General features: G+C 35.7%; 1 protein-coding gene across 1 annotated transcript in view; it reads right to left on the bottom strand.

Moving 5' to 3' along the window:
• HMCN1 (hemicentin 1) overlaps positions 1-22,507 on the bottom strand; it is a 461,890-nt gene that overhangs the window by 123,945 nt on the left and 315,438 nt on the right. The window contains 8 exon segments of the mRNA XM_033196479.1: positions 1,087-1,260; positions 3,683-3,874; positions 6,394-6,480; positions 7,038-7,151; positions 12,542-12,709; positions 15,867-16,148; positions 17,534-17,695; positions 18,438-18,560. Of these exon segments, the coding sequence (XP_033052370.1) occupies positions 1,087-1,260; positions 3,683-3,874; positions 6,394-6,480; positions 7,038-7,151; positions 12,542-12,709; positions 15,867-16,148; positions 17,534-17,695; positions 18,438-18,560 (1,302 nt within the window).

The following is a 22,507-nucleotide window of genomic DNA, read 5'->3' as shown; positions in this document are numbered from 1 at the left end:
AATCAACTAAATTCTAGAATTTTCTTTAAAGTCTCATCAAGTTCTGACTAAGCAACAAAGCTTTTTCTGACCACTTCAGCCCACAGTGGCCATTTCTTTGTTTGAAGACAGTTTTATTTTTTTCTTCCCTTCTTTTTTTTTTTTTTTTTTTTTTTGAGACTGAGTTTCGCTCTGTCTCCCAGCCTGGAGTGCAATGGTGTGATCTCAGCTTACTGCAACCTCCGCCTCCTGGGTTCAAGCGATTCTCCTGCCTCAACCTCCTGAGTAGCTGGGACTACAGGCATGTGCCACCACGCCTGGCCAATTTTTTGTATTTTTTTTAGTAGGGATAGGATTTCACTGTGTTAGCCAGGATAGTCTCGATCTCCTGACCTCGTGATCCGCCCGCCTCAGCCTCCCAAAGTGCTGGGATTACAGGCGTGAGCCACTACACCCAGCTTCTTCATTTGAATTCCTATAAAACTCACTCCCTATTTACCATACCCCCTGACTATTCAGAATCCATGATTTTTCACAGATTTATATTCTTAATCAACTCTTTGCACATATTACCTCTCCTCAACATAAGACTGTCAGTCTCTTAAAGCCAGCAATAATCCTTTTTCCTTCTATTTGCATTATCTATTTCCATGCGGTAAAGAGGAACAAACTCTCTCACTTTGAAGTGAACTTTGAAGGAGAGTTAATATTTAATCATTTATATTATAAATGATTATGTATAATATTATATATAATATTATAATATTATAAATTTATAATCAATTATAATATTTATAATGTGAATTTTGGCATTCACATTATAATATATTTTAGCAGTTAATTACATTGTGGCATTTATTTATTTGCCTTTTAATTTAGGTATTTTTCTGATCTTTTAAAAAGTAATTTTCAGTACTTTACAGCAGGGGTCCCAATCCCCAAGCCATGGACTGGTACCGGCCTGCGGCCTATTAGGAACCAGGCTACACAGAACATAACACGACCAACAAAACACAGGTGTTTTTATGAAAAGTAACCAATGATTCTGCTTTTCTAGAATAGTGGATGACGCAGATGCACCTTGGGCATCTGAAGCAAATGAATTACCTGGAAGAATACGAATATTTCGGTTAGATTCTAAAGGAGTGCCATCCTTAAACCAGGTGATGGTAGCTGGAGGATATGAATAAGCTTCACAGACCAAAGATGTAGGGCTGTTAAGGATGACAGTGACATCTTCAGGACTGCCATCACTACCTATACCAGCAATTGTAGGAGATACTGAAAAAGATGAAAATCTGATTGAAGAAATATATGTAGAAATTTGTATATTTGTGCATTTCTAAATTTCCATTATATATATTTGTATAATGTCATTCCCTAGCAGTTACAGAAAACAAATTATTATTATTATATTATTATTATTATTAATTATTATTATACACAAAAGAGAGTGACCTCTCAAAAAACTCATAGGGTAATGGAGGAGATGACACATAAAAAAGGAACCATAACACATAAAAGAACATAATGTATTAAGGACAATAATGGGAATGTTGGTGCAAGGTAAATGGAGGTTTTTTTGGAAATGAGTTAGCATTCAGTCCAGTTTGAGGTATGTGGTGTGAAGAGTCTCATTAGAGAAGGCCTCTTAAAGGAAAAGGATTTAAAGTGAACCTTAAAGAATCAGTGGTAGTTACCAGGTGAAAGCAAAGAGACTAGTAAGAGGGAACATATTGGGAGCATGGTAGTATTAAATTGTAAGCAATGAGGGGCAAGCAGGGTATATCGAGAAGATGAACTCAAGTAGATCAATATTGGAAGCAAGGATAGCTGAGACAGGTACTTTGTTTTATAAAAGATAATGAGGAGCTGAACTAGAGCATTAAAGGAAGGTATAAAGTAGAAGGAGCAAGTAAAGAAAGACTTAGGGCATTACTGACAGGACTTGATTATGGAAACAGGGGGCTAAAGGAAACTGAAGTCAAATATAACTTCCGGTTTGCTTGCTTGGGAACCTAAACTGCAGAGAAGTAACATAAAAATATAAAATGTAGAAAGATTTGATTATTTAGGAAGGGAAAATAGTTTGTTCAGTTCTGAATATCTTGTATTTTAAGTGCTTATGGGAATTTCAGGTAGAAATGTCCAATAAGCAACTCTATATAGGAATTCAAACATTGCAAGAAAGATCTGGGTCACAGGTATATATTTTTAAAAGTTTCTTGTGTATAGAAGATGATTAAACATCTGGGAATGAATTCTATTACTTCAAGAGAATATCTAGAGTAACACGAGTAGTAAAGTAAGGACAGAACACTAGGGATCCCAGTATTTAAGAGGTGGCTCAAGCTTCCATAAAGGGCAGAGAAAGGGAGCAAACAAAGACATGCAAGGATAACTGGGAAAGAACATTGTGAAGGAAAAAGAGATCAAAATGTACAAAACATTAAAATTGGGACTTGCAAGATATTTGCTGGACCTAGCAAAAGGGAAGTGCTTGCCAGAGTAGTGTCAGACAAAGCCTGGTTTCAGTAGGACAGCAAGTATAGATGTCTGGGCATGGTTACAATATGCAGTGGTGGAGACAGTAGATGGTGAAGCTGCAAGTAAGACAGACGGTGGAAAGATACAGGGTGGAGGGTGTAAGTGTAAGGAGTAACTGTGAACATGAAGGATAATTTATCCTCTGAGAAAAGAAAGGGTAAAGGCAATGAATTTTTGGCTGGATAGATTGGAAGTTGCAAACACATGCACTTAAATAGCCTCTACTTTATGAAGTTGGTGGAAAAGGGCTTTGATTCAGACCTAGATCCCTCAGTCTTCAATGAATGAATGAATGAGTGAATGAATGAACACATATATAATACCAGATACTGTATGTCAATTTATACACTTACACACTTATAACATTTATAATTATCAATTTATACACTTATACACAATACAATATTGACACTTATACAGTATCTGGTATTTTGATTTAATTTTTCTTGCACATATATCTTCGCTACTTAATTAGACTATGAGCTCCTTGAGGGCTGTGTTCAATATGAGAAGTTTCTATCTATGGTAGTTCTTTGTACTCCTTAAGTGGTATTACCAATAACTATAAAGACAAACAACTATACAAATTTCCATACTCACATATAGGTCGGTTGATTTTAGTAGACTTATTTGATACTAGGAATCTAATACAATAAATTTAGGTGGTACAAATTTCAAAAAGTGAGCACAAGTTAAAAATCTATTTTAATGTCTTTCCTGAGACATAAGAACTGAATATATCAACACACAGTTATTTCATCACTCTTAGTCCACAAAGACTATAATATGGCCATTTCCAATAATGGCAAAGTCTCACAAAAAAAAAAGGATAGAATATCTCAGGTTGTGACCCAATCACTGTTTACCTGCTTCTCTTTGATCAACATATCTGCATCCTTTACTACTGATTAGTCTATCTTATTCAGAGTTGTGTCCCTAGCACAAAACACTGTGCCTAGAACATAGTAGGTATTCCATATGTGACAAATGAATTTATAAATTAATTCAGGAAAAACAGTAAATGTACACAAGCACTGGTCCTCCTTCCACGAGGAAATTCTATGATGGAAACACTATTTGAACAGAGAAAGAAAAGAAAAATGTAGCCTACAGTCATGTCAGATTCTTTAAGATATGAAGAAAAGCCCACACCTACCAAATACATTAAGACTGAAGCTCCTGCTCTTGTCGCCAGCTGGACTGGAAGCCAAACACGTGTATCTTCCAGTGTGTGACACCTGGGCACTGGTAATTTGAAGAAAACGGCCACCAGACATAATGTGATGGGCTTCATCTTCTTGGAGGAGCTGCCCATCTTTGTGCCATGTAATTTCTGGCACTGGATTCCCTGTAAAAAGCCATTTCTGAGAGTTGGCTAATAGTGACATGTATACAATGCATAAACTTCGAAAGAGGAGGTTTTCACTCATTTGTCTTCCTACATATCCCACATGTAAAACACTGCAGTATCCATTCACTTAAAAATAACTTTGCAAACTAACTTATTTTATAATAATGGTTGTACTGACTTTTAAAATATGCATAGATTATAAATCATTTTCAAATGTACGTTAGTGTTCATCTATAAGTGAAATGATTCTAAATTGACCTTCATGTTTAAAAACTAAATTTATACTATTTTTTAGACTATTACAACTGAGCATTTTGATAGTACAGTTTTAAAATAATGCAGCATTCATTTTTATTAAAAGTATTATTCATGAATACCTTTGTATTCATATAATTTTTTTTTTTTTTTTTTGAGACAAAGTCTCGCTCTGTCACCCAGGCTGGAGTGCAGTGGTGCAATCTTGGCTCACAGCAAGCTCTGCCTCCTGGGTTCACGCCATTCTCCTGCCTCAGCCTCCTGAGTAGCTGGGACTATAGGCACCTGCCACCACATCCAGCTAATTTTTTTGTATTTTTAGTAGAGAAGTGGTTTCACCGTGTTAGCCAGGATGGTCTCGATCTCCTGACCTTGTGATCTGCCCGTCTTGGCCTCCCAAAGTGCTGGGATTACAGGCATGAGCCACTGCACCCAGCCTCATATAAAAATTTGTAAAAAGATTTTATGGTTTTGACAAAAAGCTGTAAAAAAGCAAAACCTTTAATTCAACAAGCAGATATTTTGAGTCTATACCAGGATTCTATCATAGATAGATGGTAGACTATTGAACAGATCAGTAGAAATATAAATATATTAATCATTGTTTAATATTTACAGCCTCTAGGAAGAGATCCTGTATTTTTGTTTTCAAATGAGATCTATGTTAAATACTAAGTTTTAAATTATTCAAATACTTTTTAAAAATTTTAAAACCATAAAAGCAAGTCATGTTAGGAAAGAGGGCTAGGATGATATGCTAGCTTGAAGAGAGGATTTTATAAAATTTAGGCAATGGTTGTCTATGCAACTGTTGTTAATTACTACATTATTTCTAGAAAAAAAAAAAAACAGGTTAAGTAATAGAGTATATCACACTCTTTATATCTGCCTTTCTTAAAACAGAAACATTCCCCGCTCTGCTTATTTAAATTTATTGCTCACATAAGGCAGACAAACAATGAAATAAGAAACTCATTGAAACTTCCTTAAAACTCTGGCTTTCCATAAAATGTTATGGGCTACTTTCATTGTTACTTTAAAACTGCAAGGCCATCTACAATAAAAAGACAGCCTCGAAAATATGCCCTTAGAGATGTGTTTATTTTGATTATATGCAAGAAATCAATTTACTGGTAAAGATGGTGAAACTGGTTTTAGAATTTTTATTTTTCCTATTCTATATTCCCTTTATAATATTCAAACATGCTAACAAAAAGTAACAATATTGTTCTTGGAAAATCCCCACTATGAAATAATGCCATTCTTTCACCAAAACTCCTACCTATTTCTTTGAAATGAAATTTAAGTAAACAGGAAAAGGAAAGGAAGGCACAAACACAGGTAAGGAAACAAAAATTTAAAAATGTAGGGCAAGATAAACACACATATAAGTAGAAGCAGAATAATTTTTCAAAAGAGAATGATTTAGTGAATTGAAAGAAAAGACTAGTTCCTTCCTTCCTTCCTTCCTTCCTTCCTTCCTCCCTCCCTCCCTCCCTCCCTCCCTCCTCCCTCCCTCCCCAGCCCTCATTCTTTCTTTCTTCTTTTCTTGTTGGTATCTCCTTTTTGGCTCCACAGAATTTGAAAGGTTTCCTCCTACATTTCTGCCAGCTATACTGAACTAGAATTCAATTTCAAATGCCAATTATAGTAGCTGGACTTTTTCTCAACTGATTAATAATATATAGTGGGACTCAATATCTATCCAAAGGAAAATAAATCATAACAAAAAGATACCTGCACTAGTATGTTTACCGTAGCACTATTCACAATAGCAAAGATACATACACACACACACACACATATATATGTATACACACCATGAAATGCTACCTATCCATAAAAAGAATGAAATCATATCTTTTGCAGCAATATGAATGGAACTGGAGGCCTTTATCTTAACTGAAATAACTCAGAAACAAAAAGTCAAATACCATATGTTCTAACTTACAAATGAGAGCTAAGTAATGTGTATAAATTACTTAGCACACAGAGAGTGAACTAATAGACCTTGGGGACTAGGAAGGGTGTGGGGGTGGGAGAGGAGTTGAGAGATGAGAAATTACCTAATAGGTAAAATGCACACTACTTGGGTAATGTTCACCATCACTGAGACTTCGCCAGTACTCAATATATCCATGTAACAAAACTGCAATTATACCCCCTAAATATATTTTAAAAATTTAGTAAGATATACAGTGGAGACAATGACTCTCAGTGAATGGGGGGAGCATCAAAAGTCTGAGAGCTGAGCCCCATACCTGTCACTTCACAAGTCAGCGTAACACTCTGTTTCTCCTTTACCTTCACATCTTCCAATGTATTTTCACCCACAATATGAGGTGGTACTAAAAAAAAAACAACAACAAAATAACAGCTCTTAACAGCAAGATTGCTGTTTTATAGGTATTTATGAATGGTTTTATTAAGTCATAACCTTCAAAACAAATCCCCCAATCCACATTCATTATTTGACTGCTAGAATGTCATAATATTATTTTGATTAAGTCTACTTTTAAAGTTATATGTCACAAATCCAATTATAATGAATTCTATTGTAATGTAAATTATAAAGTCTGCATAAAAATATGTCAACAAATCACCAGGAATATTTATTTGACTTTTATTTCTTCTACTATAATTCTAGTATGCATTCACATTAAACAAGTCATTCAGCCTCTCAGAATATTGTTGAGCAATTGTGAATTAAAACAGGCATTTTAATTCCTCCAAACAATTCTAAAAAATATTGAATTATTGCCAAGAGTCACAGTCCAGGGTCTAAATAACATAGGTATGAGATCAAGTGGTAAATAAATTTTAACTCTGCTTCCAGGATTTAAGGCAATTAAAGTTTTTTTCTAGATATTGCAAACTATATAAGTACCTAATACTATACAAGTACCTAATACTGAAAGCCCAAAGATTTTTCTTTCTTGACCAGCTGCATTCCTTACAACACAAGTATATTGGCCAGCGTCTTCCATTCTGGTCTGCATCAGCCGTAGCATCCTGCCTCCTGCAGAAGCAAACCATCTTTTTAAGATGACTTAGAAAGAAAAATGAAACTTTATAAGCCATCCAAGTGATGCTCAATTTAGGTAAAAATTTAATCAGTATGCTTTAGAGGCCCTTAAAATGAAGTTGTGTCAAGCTTTTATAAAAATCACATTTTAAACCTATATAAAACAAAATAATTCAGAAAAATCTTCTAGTTCAATAGATAAAAAAAAAATATGTTAGATGACAGCAAGCAAGAAATGTTTCACAGAGAAAGTGATGTTTGAATATGATCTTAAAAGGTAAGTATACTTTACACATGAGTTGAGAGATGCTGATATGGTTTGGCTCTGTGGCCCCACCCAAATCTCATCTCGAATTGTAATCCCCATAATCCCCATGTGTCAAGGGAGGGACTTGGTGGGAGGTGACTGGATCATGGGAATGGTTTCCCCCATGCTGTTCTCATGATAGTGAGTTGCCATGAGATCTGATGGTTTCATAAGCGTTTGACAGGTCTTCCCTTCACATACTCTCTCTTCTGCCGCCTTGTGAAGAAGGTGCCTGCTTCCCCTTCTGCCACGATTGTAAATTTCCTGAGGCCTCCCCGGCCATGCAGAATGTAAGTCAATTCAACTTCTCACCTTTATAAATTACCCAATCTCGAATATTTCTTTATAGTAGTATGAAAACAGACTAATACGGATGCTATTGTGAGTGGAGTATGAATGAAGAGATAGAGGTAGAAAGTAGATGTGAGAAGTGGTACCAAAAGCAGAGCAGGTGGAGAAAATGGTAAGAGATGAGGCTTGATGGAGTATGGCCAGATCGTGAGGGCCTGTGAATGCTGTGCTAAGGAATTTGGATTTTATTGTGTTCACGAAAGACTATGGAGTATATAAACAAACAGGGATCATGATCCAATTTGTGCTTAGAAAGACAACTGTGATCAGACGATTGGGAAAATAGTCTTAGTTTTCCATTGAACATATAATATGGGAATGTCAGAAAGATAGCCAGACCAGACACCCAGATTTGGATGACATCAATATATTACCATTACTTTCTTTTTTTTTTTGAGACTAGAAAACATTTATTTATTTTTTTTTTTTATTTTTTATTTTTTTTTACTTTTTTTTTTTTTTTATTATACTTTAAGTTCTAGGGTACATGTGCATGACGTTTATATCATGTATAACTCCCCAATGCAATCCCTCCCTCCTCCCCCCTCCCCATGATAGGCCCCAGTGTGTGATGTTCCCCTTCCCGAGTCCAAGTGATCTCATTGTTCAGTTCCCACCTATGAGTGAGAACATGCGGTGTTTGGTTTTCTCTTCTTGTGATAGTTTGCTAAGAATGATGGTTTCCAGCTGCATCCATGTCCCTACAAAGGACGCAAACTCATCCTTTTTGATGGCTGCATAGTATTCCATGGTGTATATGTGCCACATTTTCTTAATCCAGTCTGTCACAGATGGACATTTGGGTTGATTCCAAGTCTTTGCTATTGTGAATAATGCCGCAATAAATAAACGTGTGCATGTGTCTTTGTAGTAGAGTAATTTATAATCCTTTGGGTATATACCCAGTAGTGGGATGGCTGGGTCATATGGTACATCTAGTTCTAGATCCTTGAGGAATCGCCATACTGTTTTCCATAATGGTTGAACTAGTTTACAATCCCACCAACAGTGTAAAAGTGTTCCTATTTCTCCACATCCTCTCCAACACCTGTTGTTTCCTGACTTCTTAATGATTGCCATTCTAACTGGTGTGAGATGGTATCTCATTGTGGTTTTGATTTGCATTTCTCTGATGGCGAGTGATGAAAAAAACAGACATCCATACAGCCAACAGACACATGAAAAAATTACCATTACTTTCAATGGCAAAAACTACAATTACTTTTGCACCAACCTAATATAAGGAAGATAGGAGAATGAAGACTACCAGCTTTCAATTGAGCTTCATGGAATCCTACATTTATATAAAATGTTACGGGGTTACTTCACGCACTAGTGAAACACTGCATTTGTTTCTTTTTGTACTTTGAACATCTATGTAACATTTTGTTTGAAGGAATATTCATCTAAGAAATGCAAGTAGACTGAAAGTGAAACTCTAATATACTGGGGTGTAATTTGGAGGGAAACTCTATTTAAAGATAAAGGCAGAGGAGCCAACAAATAAGATGAAACGAAACCTGTGGAGAACTAAGAGACACTGAGAGAACAAAGTCCTGGGCACCATTTGAGGAGTAAGGTCCAACAAAAGAAGTACTTCATTTATTGGATTCTGTAATAATTTTCTAGCTGGTATATTTTTGCTTAGCACCTGAATTTGAACTAAAAACAGTGTAATGGTTAACGTGACATTTTCATGTAAATATTCACCTGAGTCTGGTTTCCCAGGAGTATTCAATCTGTTTTCTGTTTATGTAAACACAAGCTGACATTGAACTTTTTCTATAAGCAACCTTCCCATCCTCAACCCACTGAAAGGTGAACTTAGTAGTATCTCATTTAGACAAACAAAGCTAATTACCTGAATCTAGCTTTTCCCCCCCAATTGAATTAGTAAACAGAAATTATGTTTACTTAAGAAGTAAAAGTGCTTTAAAAACTTATGTCAATTAGGGAAGGATTCAAGCACTCACTGCCACTTCAGATTAGTGAGATCATAATATGATTCCATTTGAGTTGAGAATATTAAAGCAATACAACTTTTATGAATCACTGCTGGCTCTACAAACCTCAGCGTCATAAGTTTCATGATCTTCCTTTTCTCTTTGTTTTGTGGCCTTCTCACTTAATCCAGTGAAAACCAAAAATGGGTTCTGACAGTAAATTATACTTATATGGAGACATTTCTTGTACCTATTAAATTTTTATAGCAGTTATCTGTTTCTGGCAGATAACTTCATAATCATGATAGGGTCTTCATCAAAGTACTGCTTTTAGAAAAGCTATACTTAAATTCTCAGGAGGACTAATATTAATGAAATAGGCATGTACAGGAGACTGAAGACCAAGCAAGTCATATGCCACTGATTTGATTCTCATTTATCTATTGCACAACGCAACATGTTCAGATTATAAAACTGAATAACTCCTTTGGCAGCACCACAAGGTGAAATACTTATCATGTGTTCACTCAGGGATCTCCAGCTGCTAGTTAAGCACAACAAAGATAGATAAAACCAAAACACTACTTCTGTAAATTTGTAACAAACTAGAGCACATCACTTTAGCTTGCCTTTTTCACTTCCAGGAGCTCTGCTACACTTACTATATTTAATGAGTCCCTAGTTTCTTAGCAATTGAACATTTTTTTTAAAAGCCTGAAAGATAAATATAATTTCAAGCCAAGAAGATAATACATTTAGGCTTTGGTAACCACATATTAATACAATCTTTGCCATTAGTGTATATGTGTGTGTGTGTGTGTGTGTGTGTATATATATATATATATATATATTTTTTTTTTTTTTTTTTGAGACAGAGTCTTACTCTGTAGCCCAGGCTGGAGTGCAGTGGTGTGACTTTGGCTCACTGTAAGCTCCACCTCCCAGCATTAGTATGTATTTCTTAAGATCAACAGAGACTGAAAGTCCTGTCAAAGTAAAAACATCATAGTGAGGACATAGGAAAGTTTCCCAGGACAGACAGACCACAAACCTTTTACGAGGTTGTCTATGACAATAACAAGAAATAGGTATTGGATGCTTCCGTAGAAGCAAGTGCTGTGTTAACTGTTTTAGATATCTCATTTCATCCTTACAAAAGCCCTGAGGCAAATACTATTATCATCACTTTACAAGTGATCAAACTGAAGTTAGCAAAATTAAGTAACTAGTCTGAGGTCAAAAATATAGTGAGTATCATAGACAATAAATGTGGTTAATAGCAATGTACATTCTTCATCAAGCCCCTATCAGTTATAACCAAGATTGGAAAGAAACATGTGGAACTTAGGTTTTTTAGACCTAATTCCGGCACTAGGAAAGAATCTTTTCTGAATATGCCTTCAGTAATGGTAAATTTTGAGCACATTTAGGTGAAGGGAGCTTACTGCCACGTAAAGTAGCTCATCTTGACTTGAAGCAAGCTAAGTATCTGTTAAGTTGTTTATATTCAGATACAAATCTGTCCCTAGAATCTTCCATATACTGACATTACTTTTAACCTCTAGAACTAGAAACAAACAATATAATCCTTTCTACACCATGGCTCATTAAATATTTAAATTTATTTTGGATTATATACCAAATACAACATAAAATTTTTTTCTCCAGGTTAAATACAGATATATTAATCATTATGTGATAATTTCCCATCATATTTTTCTCTGAAAATACTGTCATTAAGCCTTTCTTCTTGTCTTTCTAATAAGTTCTGCTAAGTTTATAGTGCAAATTATCTCCTGCTTTTCTTATTGGAGAAAATACAGTTTATTGATGTGGCAAAATATTGCATTTGTTGTCGGGATAATCACATTGAATTTTAATGCATACTGAGAAAGTAACACAATTCAGACATCTTTTCATATTAAGAGTTCTGAAGCTATACTTCATCATAATTTCATCACTGGTTTGACTGTAAGTGCAAAGAGATCATAAACTAGCATAATTAGTAATTATATAGAGGGTCATCACGAGCCTTACTTCACCTTCATCTTGTTAGGTTTAACCCAAAAGCTCCAGCATGAGGTGTGTTTGAATTTAGATGCCTTCAATCACACATTAGGTATTTTTCTAAGTATCTAAGCTTTTTATTAACCAAAAACTTGGCAAGATTATCTTAGTCTGTATCCAAGTCATTACTAAAATGGGCCAAGTGCAGATTTATGCAGCTTGCCTTACAAATCTCTCTCTACGCTTATATTGATCCACAAATGACAAGCTATTTGGATTTTCCCACAAAATTATATGAGGAATATGATCAATCTCTTGACAATAAAGTCTTAGCTCATAGGAAACTATCCCATTTTAGAAATGTAAACTGAGATTAGTCATGAATACGTTGAAATATTAATATTTGGATATAGAGGTATTTTATATGCTAGGATTCACTGTAGACTTTGGATTCAATTTCAGCACTTCCTATAATTCTTTTCAAATTGGTTGATGCTCATTGTAGCATGAATGCTTTGACATCCCATGACTGAAGTAATCAGCAAGTGCCAAGATTTGTTTTTAAAAGGGGTCTGGAGATATTTGGAGATTTCCTATTTTCATATAGCTTCTTACGTCCTTTCAAATATTTTTTTCTTAATATGATTAGTGAGTATTATAGTAAGCAGCTAGGTTAAAAAAATAAAACAATAAAAACACTGAGAAACTTGAAATTAAGGAGAAATTGTAGCCTCATGAAGCTTACAAGATTATAAGGCTACCAGAATTTCTAATACCTGAGAGAATCCTCACAGAATTGCTAAGGCTGACAGGCCACCCATCTTTAAGCCACGTTATGGAAGGCAGGGGAATTCCAGAAGCTTCACAAGTCAAGGATACTGAGTTCTTTTCTACCACACTGATATTTTCAGGTGACCTGTGGTTTCCTATGATGCTTGGAGGAGCTGAAAGACAAAATAAAACAAACGGGGAATGGAAATATTAGTTGCCTGCTATACATTTGATATACCTGTATATCAAACATCAAATCCTAAACAGTGTATGGTTAGTAAGACTTCCATTTTCTGATTAACAGGAAACAAAATAAGCAATCACAACAACCAGTTCTGTGTGTGTGTGTGTGTGTATGTGTGTGTGTGTGTGTGTGTGAGATTCCTGGAAGTAAAAATGTCACTTCTTTCTCAACCTTAGCAGTAAATTATTTTCATATTGTTATTCCAATAGTGGTGAGTGATTTTGTATGAGTCACTCACCCCCCCTTTTTTTAAATAGCAATTTCAACTTTCATTTTAGATTAAGGGGATACATGTGCAGGTTTGTTACATGGGTATATTCTGTGATGCTGAGGCTTGGGGTATGATTGATCCTGTCACCTAGGTGGTAATCATAGAACCCAAGAGTTAGTTTTTGAACCCCTGCCTCCTTTCCTCCTTCCCCTTCAATAGTCCCCTGTGTCTACTGTTGCCATCTTTATGTCTTTGGGTACCCAATGTTTAGTTCCCACTTACAAGTGAGACTATGGGGCATTTGATTTTCCATTCCTGCATGAATTCACTTATGATTACAGTCTCCAGCTTCATTCATGTTGCTGCAAAGGACATGAGTTTTGGCTGTGTAGTATTCCATGGTGCATATGTACCATATTTTCTTTATCCAATCCACCATTTCTTAATCAGCACCTAGACTGATTGTATGCCTTTGCTACTGTGAATATGAATCACTCATCTTTTCTTGCAAATTTGTAATATGGATTTATAACCTACATATAGAGATTTCCTAAAAAATCAATCATCTAATCCTAAAAATTAAGAGTAATCCAACAAAAAAGTACTTAAGATTAATTCATCTTCCCTTTTGTGTTGTGATTCCTATAGCTTTGGCACACACATTGGCTGCAAACTACAGGATATTAACACTGAACTTCATGTGTGTCTTGACTGAGGGCAAGTTACAAGATCTGTGTCCATTAAATTTACCATTGTTTCTATAGCTATAAAAATTATAGTTCAAAATGTACACATCTAAGTCATTGCTCCTGTGTATGTGTGTGTTTGGTCTGTTTTTTTTATTATTATACTTTAAGTTCTAGGGTACATGTGCACAACATGCAGGTTTGTTACATATGTATACATATGCCATGTTGGTGTGCTGCATCCATCAACCCGTCAGCACCCATTAACTCGTCATTTACATCAGGTATAACTCCCAATGCAATCCCTCCCCCCTCCCCCCTCCCCACAATAGGCCCTGGTGTGTGATGTTCCCCTTCCTGTGTCCAAGTGATCTCATTGTTCAATTCCCACCTATGAATGAGAACATGTGGTGTTTGGTTTTCTGTTCTTGCAATAGTTTGCTGAAAATGATGGTTTCCAGCTGCATCCATGTCCCTACAAAGGACACAAACTCATCCTTTTTTATGGCTGCATAGTATTCCATGGTGTATATGTGCCACATTTTCTTAATCCAGTCTGTCACTGATGGACATTTGGGTTGATTCCAAGTCTTTGCTATTGTGACTACTGCCACAATAAACATACGTGTGCATGTGACTTTATAGCAGCATGATTTATAATCCTTTGGGTATATACCCAGTAATGGGATGGCTGGGTCATATGGTATTTCTAGTTCTAGATCCTTGAGGAATTGCCATACTGTTTTCCACAATGATTGAACTAGTTTACAATCCCACCATAGATTCAATACCATCCCCGTCAAGCTACGAATGACTTTCTTCACAAAATTGGAAAAAACTGCTTTAAAGTTCATATGGAACCAAAAAAGAGCCTGCATTGCCAAGACAATCCTAAGCCAAAAGAACAAAGCTGGAGGCATCACGCTACCTGACTTCAAACTATACTACAAGGCTACAGTAACCAAAACAGCATGGTACTGGTACCAAAACAGAGATACAGACCAATGGAAGAGAACAGAGCCCTCAGAAATAATACCACACATCTACAGCCATCTGATCTTTGACTAACCTTACAAAAACAAGAAATGGGGAAAGGATTCCCTATTTAATCAATGGTGCTGGGAAAATTGGCTAGCCATAAGTAGAAAGCTGAAACTGGATCCTTTCCTTACTCCTTACATGAAAATTAATTCAAGATGGATTAGAGACTTAAATGTTAGACCTAATACCATAAAAACCCTAGAAGAAAACCTAGGTAATACCATTTAGGATATAGGCATGGGCAAGGACTTCATGTCTAAAACACCAAAAGCAATGGCAACAAAAGCCAAAATTGACAAATGGGAACTAATTAAACTAAAGAGCTTCTGCACAGCAAAAGAAACTACCATCACAGTGAACAGACAACCTACAGAATGGGAGAAAATTTTTGCATTCTACTCATCTGACAAAGGGCTAATATCCAGAACCTACAAAGAACTCAAACAAATTTACAAGAAAAAAACAAACAACCCCATCAAAAAGTGGGCAAAGGATATAAACAGACATTTCTCAAAAGAAGACATTCATACAGCCAACAGACATGTGAAAAAATGCTCATCATCACTGGCCATCAGAGAAATGCAAATCAAAACGACAATGAGATACTATCTCACACCAGTTAGAATGGCAATCATTAAAAAGTCAGGCAACAACAGGTGCTGGAGAGGATGTGGAGAAATAGGAACACTTTTACAATGTTTGCTCTATTCTTATTGACATTTATGACTCATTAGAGTTGGAATATTAAAGCTGACTTCAGTATAACTCACGTCCAACTGATGATGACTCAGTAAATTCTAAGGCACTTACCTTTATACAAGCCCAGTTAAGTCAGATAATTTGGAAAACATAAAATAAAGAGATTTTACTTGGGACAGCATCAGACCAAAAGCATTTGAAGACAACAATTTTCTACTTTACTGTGTGCTTTCTTTAAAGAATATCTAATACGTGCTTATTTCAGCAAGGTAAATGATGTGAGGTCAGGCATAGAAGGATAAATAAGACTGACCTGGGGAAAAGGTATATATATTTAAAATGATGGATTGTAAATAAATGACTTTCAAAACTTGGGGCCTATATCTCCCATCCAGGATGCTAGACTGTATTAGCCAGTAAATGATCATACTGAGCCTCTTTCTACTTACCATGGACACTTAAGTCATATTTTTTGTCAGTCATTCCTGCTACATTCACAGCAACACACACATAACGGCCTGTGTCAGATACATGAATGTTCTTCAGCTGAAGGATGTGACCTTCATCCAGTATTTCCACTCCCTTTGCCTTGATCAAGGGGCGACCATCTTTCATCCAACTCACTGTTGGTGGAGGAATACCCTGCACCTCACACTCCAAGGAGATACTCTTCCCTCGGGTCACAATAATTTCAGTAGGGTGGCTGCCACTGTTGGTTATGGTCGGTCTAACTGAGAGTTGGAGGAAGATAAAAAGAAACAAAATAGGAAATGTTTGTTTCAAGTCTTACATAGGAAATTTCATCAGCCAAACTTAAATATATTTTTATGTTAAAATATAAACAACTAAAGAAAAGACCCAGGACTAACAGACATGATGTTATGCTGAGAGGTGGAATTCTTCTCCAGTGTTTCAAGTGGGTTCATACCTAAAATGAAGCTATTGACACAGTTCACTAACTTCCCACTTTTGAGAAGCTATACAAATATTTGAACTTATCACTTGTAGCCCTGCTTTACGTAAGTCTTCCTAGTACTCATTTACAATAGATACAGTAGCCTAGCTTACAACCCAATATCTGTTATTAACTCCTTTCTTCCTTCTCCCTTTTACAGTATGAGTTGGGAAAGCTGAGATGGTTTCTTAGTCTTGTTGGAAAACTGGGGTAACCACATGAATGAATTTAGGCCTATAAAACCTAAACAGAGGTCTGCTGGGGATTTTGGGGAAAATTTTGCTCTCCTAACAAAAGAGAAAGATACCAGCCTTTTCCCTTCCTCCTGCCTTCCACGTGGAATTGATACCACAACAACAGCTACCATCTTGAGACCATGAAGGAGGGACTAGTAGAATGCCAGAGCTCCTATGCTGACACAATTAAGCCGCTGACCAACTCCAGTGACTAATGCTAACCTCTGCCTTCTTACTATGTGAGAACATAAACCTGTACTTGGTTAAGCCACTTATAGCCATTTATTCTGTTACTTGAAGCTGAATTCACGTGTCATTGATGCTAGGAACAAAAATTAGATCAATTCTAATACATATGTATGTGGAAAGAAAAGTAGGCCCGTGTCAGTAATCTGATGTTCTAGTGCCGGTCCTACTACACACAAGCCACGTGACCTTGTTCAACCAACAAAACCTCTCGGAGCTTAAATTTCCACGTACACAAAATGGAGGCGACAGTTTTGTCTTATATAACAGCTCATGTGAAGATTAAATGACTATACAACTATCTTAAGCACTCTAAGATCTTATACAAGTAAAATAATCTTTAAAATAAAATGTTTTTACATATTGTAAATATCCCCTATGGTAAAATGCTCCCCCTTCCCCCTCCACGTGTCCACTATCTGCCCCCAGCAAATTACAGCCACACTGGTGTGTCTGTCATTGGTGATCTAATGTAGAGTGGACAGCTGTAATGCTTAATAACAGCCAGAAGGAAGTAATTGCTCTCCAGTTATGTCAGCATAATTTAAATGTGTGTGTCATATGATAGTTACAACCGTACCATCTTGAATGAATATTAAAGATATTTTTTAAAGTCAATGAGAAGGATGAAAAGATTTAAAAGAAAATTGTGCCAAAGCCTGGCTAATCAACAACTTACTGTAAACTTGCAGACTGTATTCTTTCTTTGCAGTCCCAGCAACATTCGATGCCACACATGAATAGAGTGCCGCATCAGACTTTTCAGCAACTGAAATTTGTAATTGCCTGCCCCCAGATAAAATTCTAACTCGCCCCATGGAATCAGTCAGCACTGGAGAGCCTGCAAAGAAGTCCAAATGGCAGAATATGAGGCAGAAATATAAAGCATTTTGTATACATTACTAAATATGATACTTGTTTACTCAGTTCAAGTATATAAAAGGCAAATGACACTGTAAAATAATCCTGCCCTAGTATGTAAAATGAAGGAGCACTAATATTTAAATGAACTAAAAATTTAAATGATCTTTCTGCTACTTAGTGGGCTTAAGGAGCTGTTGATAAATAAATCGAAAATCTGGTCAAACACAGAATTCATTCTTAATGTACATTGAAAACTGTCACAGAGAAAAAATGTTACTTTTTAATAATATCAACTTTTATTTTATATTCAGGAGGTACAGGTGCAGGTTTATTACATGGATGTATTGTGTGATGCTGAGGTTTGGGGTATGACTGAACCAATCACCCAGGAAGTTTAAAACTTATTTTAAAGAAGAAAATGTAGTTCCTGAATGGCGCGTTCTCAATGTCTATAGCTGCCCTATAATGCATTTGATTAAAAAATAATCAATTAATGCATAAGTTTTTTTTTCTAGGGAGGAGTTAACAGTCTTTAAAAAATTTCAGCTGGGTAATGTAGAAGTATCACACGTTGCACATTTAATATAAAGCAATTTTGCTGTCTAGCATTTAGCATGCAAACCCCAGGAAAATTTGTTTATAATCTAACACATTTGTCAAAGTCAACATCCAACTTCTATTTTCATTTAATTTTATAAATTTCAAGGATGAAAACTGACCTTTCTTCTTCCAAATGAGATTTGGGGGTGGAATACCACTTGATTCACACAACAGACTAATGAGATTCCCTTCAATAACTGTAAGTTGAGTAAGTTCATCAGAACCACCAATATTTGGGGGGACTGGAAAAAAATAAAAATATTATTTTTCCACTCATTTCATATAGAATTTTCCTAACAGTTTACATGCAAGATAAAAGGCTTCTACTCAAATGACATAATGAAGAAATTGGCATATGAGATTGACATCAACATCAAATTAAAAGTCACCTGTAAGATGTAGCATAAATAGCTAATAGCAGACTTCCCATGTACACAGATAGACATTTATCAAAATATTCAGAATGGCATAAAGAGAAACTACTTTATCATAACTTATAAAATATATTAGCTCATGTATTTAGCTATTATAAAATGTATATTTGATGCAAGATATTTAGACACCTTGCATCAAAAAGCTAAAGGACCTACCAAGTTTAAACTTAGCCCAGTCACTCTTGCCTAGCTAGCTTTGATATCTCAAATAGTGAACAGAACTGGAAACATAAGGCATATAACATACACTAAAGAACAGAGGCAAGGGGTTTTGTCTAAAGAAAGGACATATTACCTATTTCAGATTGCACAGTCTGCTTCTCTACTGGCCTACAGCTTCACCCTGGAACCTTCAAAGTGAATACTGACTACCCATGATTTTCTCAAAGGCGCTGGAGTCTGCAGTTGCTGGCTGAACTCTCCTTGATGACACTTTTTTGGCTGCAGGACTGTCAGCTGGTAGATGGCTTGTTCTTCCAAACTCCTGAGAGTTGAGGAGTTGGAGAATCCTCCTGCACCCCTAGTGCGGCTTCCGGTCATTGTTCAACCATCCCATGTAAAAGCCTCTATTCCTCTGAGGCTCAGATAACCAAGTTACTTTTCTCTCTCTCTCTCTCTCTTTTTTTTTAAATCCGATCTGTAAGCCTGTCATTCTTCCTTTATTCACTGAACAGTCTGACACATGTTCTTATACTTTTCATACTAAGTCCTACCATCACTCTGTATGAACCCAACATCCACAGTATTTAGAGTAGACAGTCTAAATACTCTTGTCTACTCAATTATTGATATACCCATCCCATTTTCCATCAGAAGCCATACCATGGCTCTTCCCATCATCTAGAACATTCCTCCTGTAAGTTTATAAATTTAGGCCTCTTTCTGAAAACTTCTCTGTTCTTTTTGCTCTCAATTATTCCCAATTCTCAAGTCAATTCCCATTGACTTAATTGAATCTCAAGTGTTTTCACTTCTCAGAAGTCCCCCTATCCAGCTGCCTATTCTTCTGTTTACTGACTTCTCTACTCAGGTTAGATTTCATAATCAATAATTTCAACTGTTCCTTTGTCAATATTCTCAACTGCCTTGTACCTTTGCCTTTCTTATTTGTCAATACCCTTACTCTGGATAAATCCTACAGTTTACTCTGTCACTGATACCACAAACTGAAAGTTCCAGAAGAAAATGACACACTGCATAGATTGTCACTACTATAAATTTATGATTTCCATTCTAAACTCTACCTTTCTCTACCCCCAGGGCTTCTCATTAATACAAATACTTGAAAATCTATATCTGTAATGGAGACCCTCTCTGAGGTCTAGACTTTTATATCCAACTAACTACTTAACATTTCAAGTTGGATGCCTTAGAAGCATTGTCAAATTTGACTTGTCCAAAACTGAACTGAGCCCTCTTTGTTCCTTCTCTGAGAAAAGGACACTATTATCCTCATGGCCCAGTCGGCTAAGCCACACAGACATCCATCCTTTACTCTTCTTGTTTCCACACTTCATCTAATCAACTGAATCATGTTGATTCAATTTATTAAATATGTCTGCTTTCTTCTAAAATACAGACTTGAGCACCCAGTCCTTTTTTAAATCCCTTTAGTTTATTCTATCACCTTTAGAATCAAATCTATATGTTTTAAATATTTAAGAGGCCTTCTGCAATATGCCTATTTTTACCTTTTTACCTAATATCTCCTCTCTCTCCTCGCACCACACTAGGCTCCATAGTGAAGAATATTAAGCTCATTGAATACAGACAGTATTCTCCAGGGCTTTGCATTGCTTTTACCCTCTTCACAGAGTTAATGCCTGAGCATTCTTAAGGGCTCAGTTAAATGTTTCTCATATGCTTTTCTACATAACCACCTAAGATAGCTCTTAGGAGGTTTAATTTTAATTTTGACTATTTAAAGATATTTCTCCACCAGCCAACTATAAGTTCTGTGAGAACAACATCATTGTCTTTCTCACTAATTGCTCTATGTCCACACATGGCATAGCGCCTAGACGATGGAAGCATACTGTAAGTGTTTTTTTTAGTGAATCTATCTTTGATGTCTCAACTTTCTCCCTTATCATTCATTCTTATACCTACTGCATTCTGCTTTTCACTATTACATTGCTTTTCTTTAAGAGGTATTGGTCTGCATATTTGTAAAGTATGTTTTTTAGTTTAATTTGACTTCTCTGCAATATGTAATATTACTCATTCACTCATCCATTCATCCATATCAAACTTACCTATTGTGTTCTTCTGAGAACAACATTTTCAATAGTTTCCATGACACATTTTTTACTGGGTTTTCCTCCGACCTCTCAGGCTCTTCCTTCTCAGTTTCTTATCTAGAGTTTCTTTTACTAGCTCTCTTCTTATATGGTACACCTGAGAGCCATCCTATCTACTACTCTTCTGTATACATTCTTTTTACCTTCTCCAAGTGATTTCATCTGCTACCTATATAGTTATGTCTGCAACCTTATGTTTTTAACTCTTATCTCCCCTAAACGATAGACTTGTATTTCTGGTTGCAGGGCCGACAGCTTCACATAGTCCACAGGTACCTCAAATATCGCATATGAAAAAGGAATTCTTCACCTCAGTTTCTAATTGATCATCACTCCTAATTTTTCTTTTTTCTTTTTTGTCATCTTTACTTGATAACACTTGGTCTAGTATCTTGTCCATATTGGGAACTAGATAAAAATATTAAATTATTAAATAAATGAACTAGATATAAATAATAAATATTTTTCCCATTTGAAAGAAATGAGGATGGAAGGGAAGGGAAAATGGAGAGGGAAAATGGGTAAAAAGAGGCAGGAACAGAAGTTAATGACATATAAGTAGCATATAATGAAATAAATTTACTTTTAGTAACTTTTACTATTTAACAGTAAATTTTTATAGGGTGTATAATAGCATTTCTCATAACCTGCCTGAAGGGTTTTTTAACAATGATAGTCATTTATTAATAAGTCATTTTCTACATCAGTGCATGCTTTCAAAATTTTAGAGAGTATTTCTTCTCCATCGGAATAAAGTTATTTCATCCAGTTTTATTTTTATTTAAAAAATGTTTGTGAATAAACTATAAATCAAAGGTAAATTCAGCTTATAATTTCAATAATTAAAAAGTTTAAACAAATACAATCAAAATGAAGAGGGCTTATTATGAGTTTTTTAAAGTATGTAAAATACAGGTGAATGTACTGGAAATGGGAATGCTTTTTAGCTGATAGCCCCAGCTGAAGCAAAAGTTGTGCCTGTAAGAATTATCTTAATTAGTAACAAATGGTAAAATTTCAACTGCGAATAGCTTTTCTCCCTGGTTATTATAGTAATCCAATCTCCCACCACACAAATGAATACATTATAAATGAGTTTTTTAAAGTATGCAAAATACAGGTGAATATGCTGGAAATGGGAATGCTTTTTAGCTGATAGCCACAGCTGAGGCTCAAGTTGTGACTATAAGAATTACCTTAATTAGTAACAAATGGTAAAATTTCAACTGAGACTAGCTTTTCTCCCTGATTATCATAGTAATCCTATCTCCCACCACACAAGCACCTGTGTTCTTTCTCGCACACACACACACACACACAGTTCACATATATAATTTGGGTTTTTGGCTTATTTTCTTTCCATTGATGAACCTACCACTAGTTACTAGAGAAGGCCCAATCATTACGAGACGCTGGCTGTGGAAGACAAAGGGCATGTTACTCAGGCAGATGAGG

The sequence above is a fragment of the Trachypithecus francoisi genome, unplaced genomic scaffold, assembly GCF_009764315.1.
Source record: "Trachypithecus francoisi isolate TF-2019V2 unplaced genomic scaffold, Tfra_2.0 Lachesis_group5, whole genome shotgun sequence".
Lineage (NCBI taxonomy): Eukaryota > Metazoa > Chordata > Mammalia > Primates > Cercopithecidae > Trachypithecus > Trachypithecus francoisi.
This window is presented reverse-complemented; position numbering and strand designations above follow the sequence as displayed.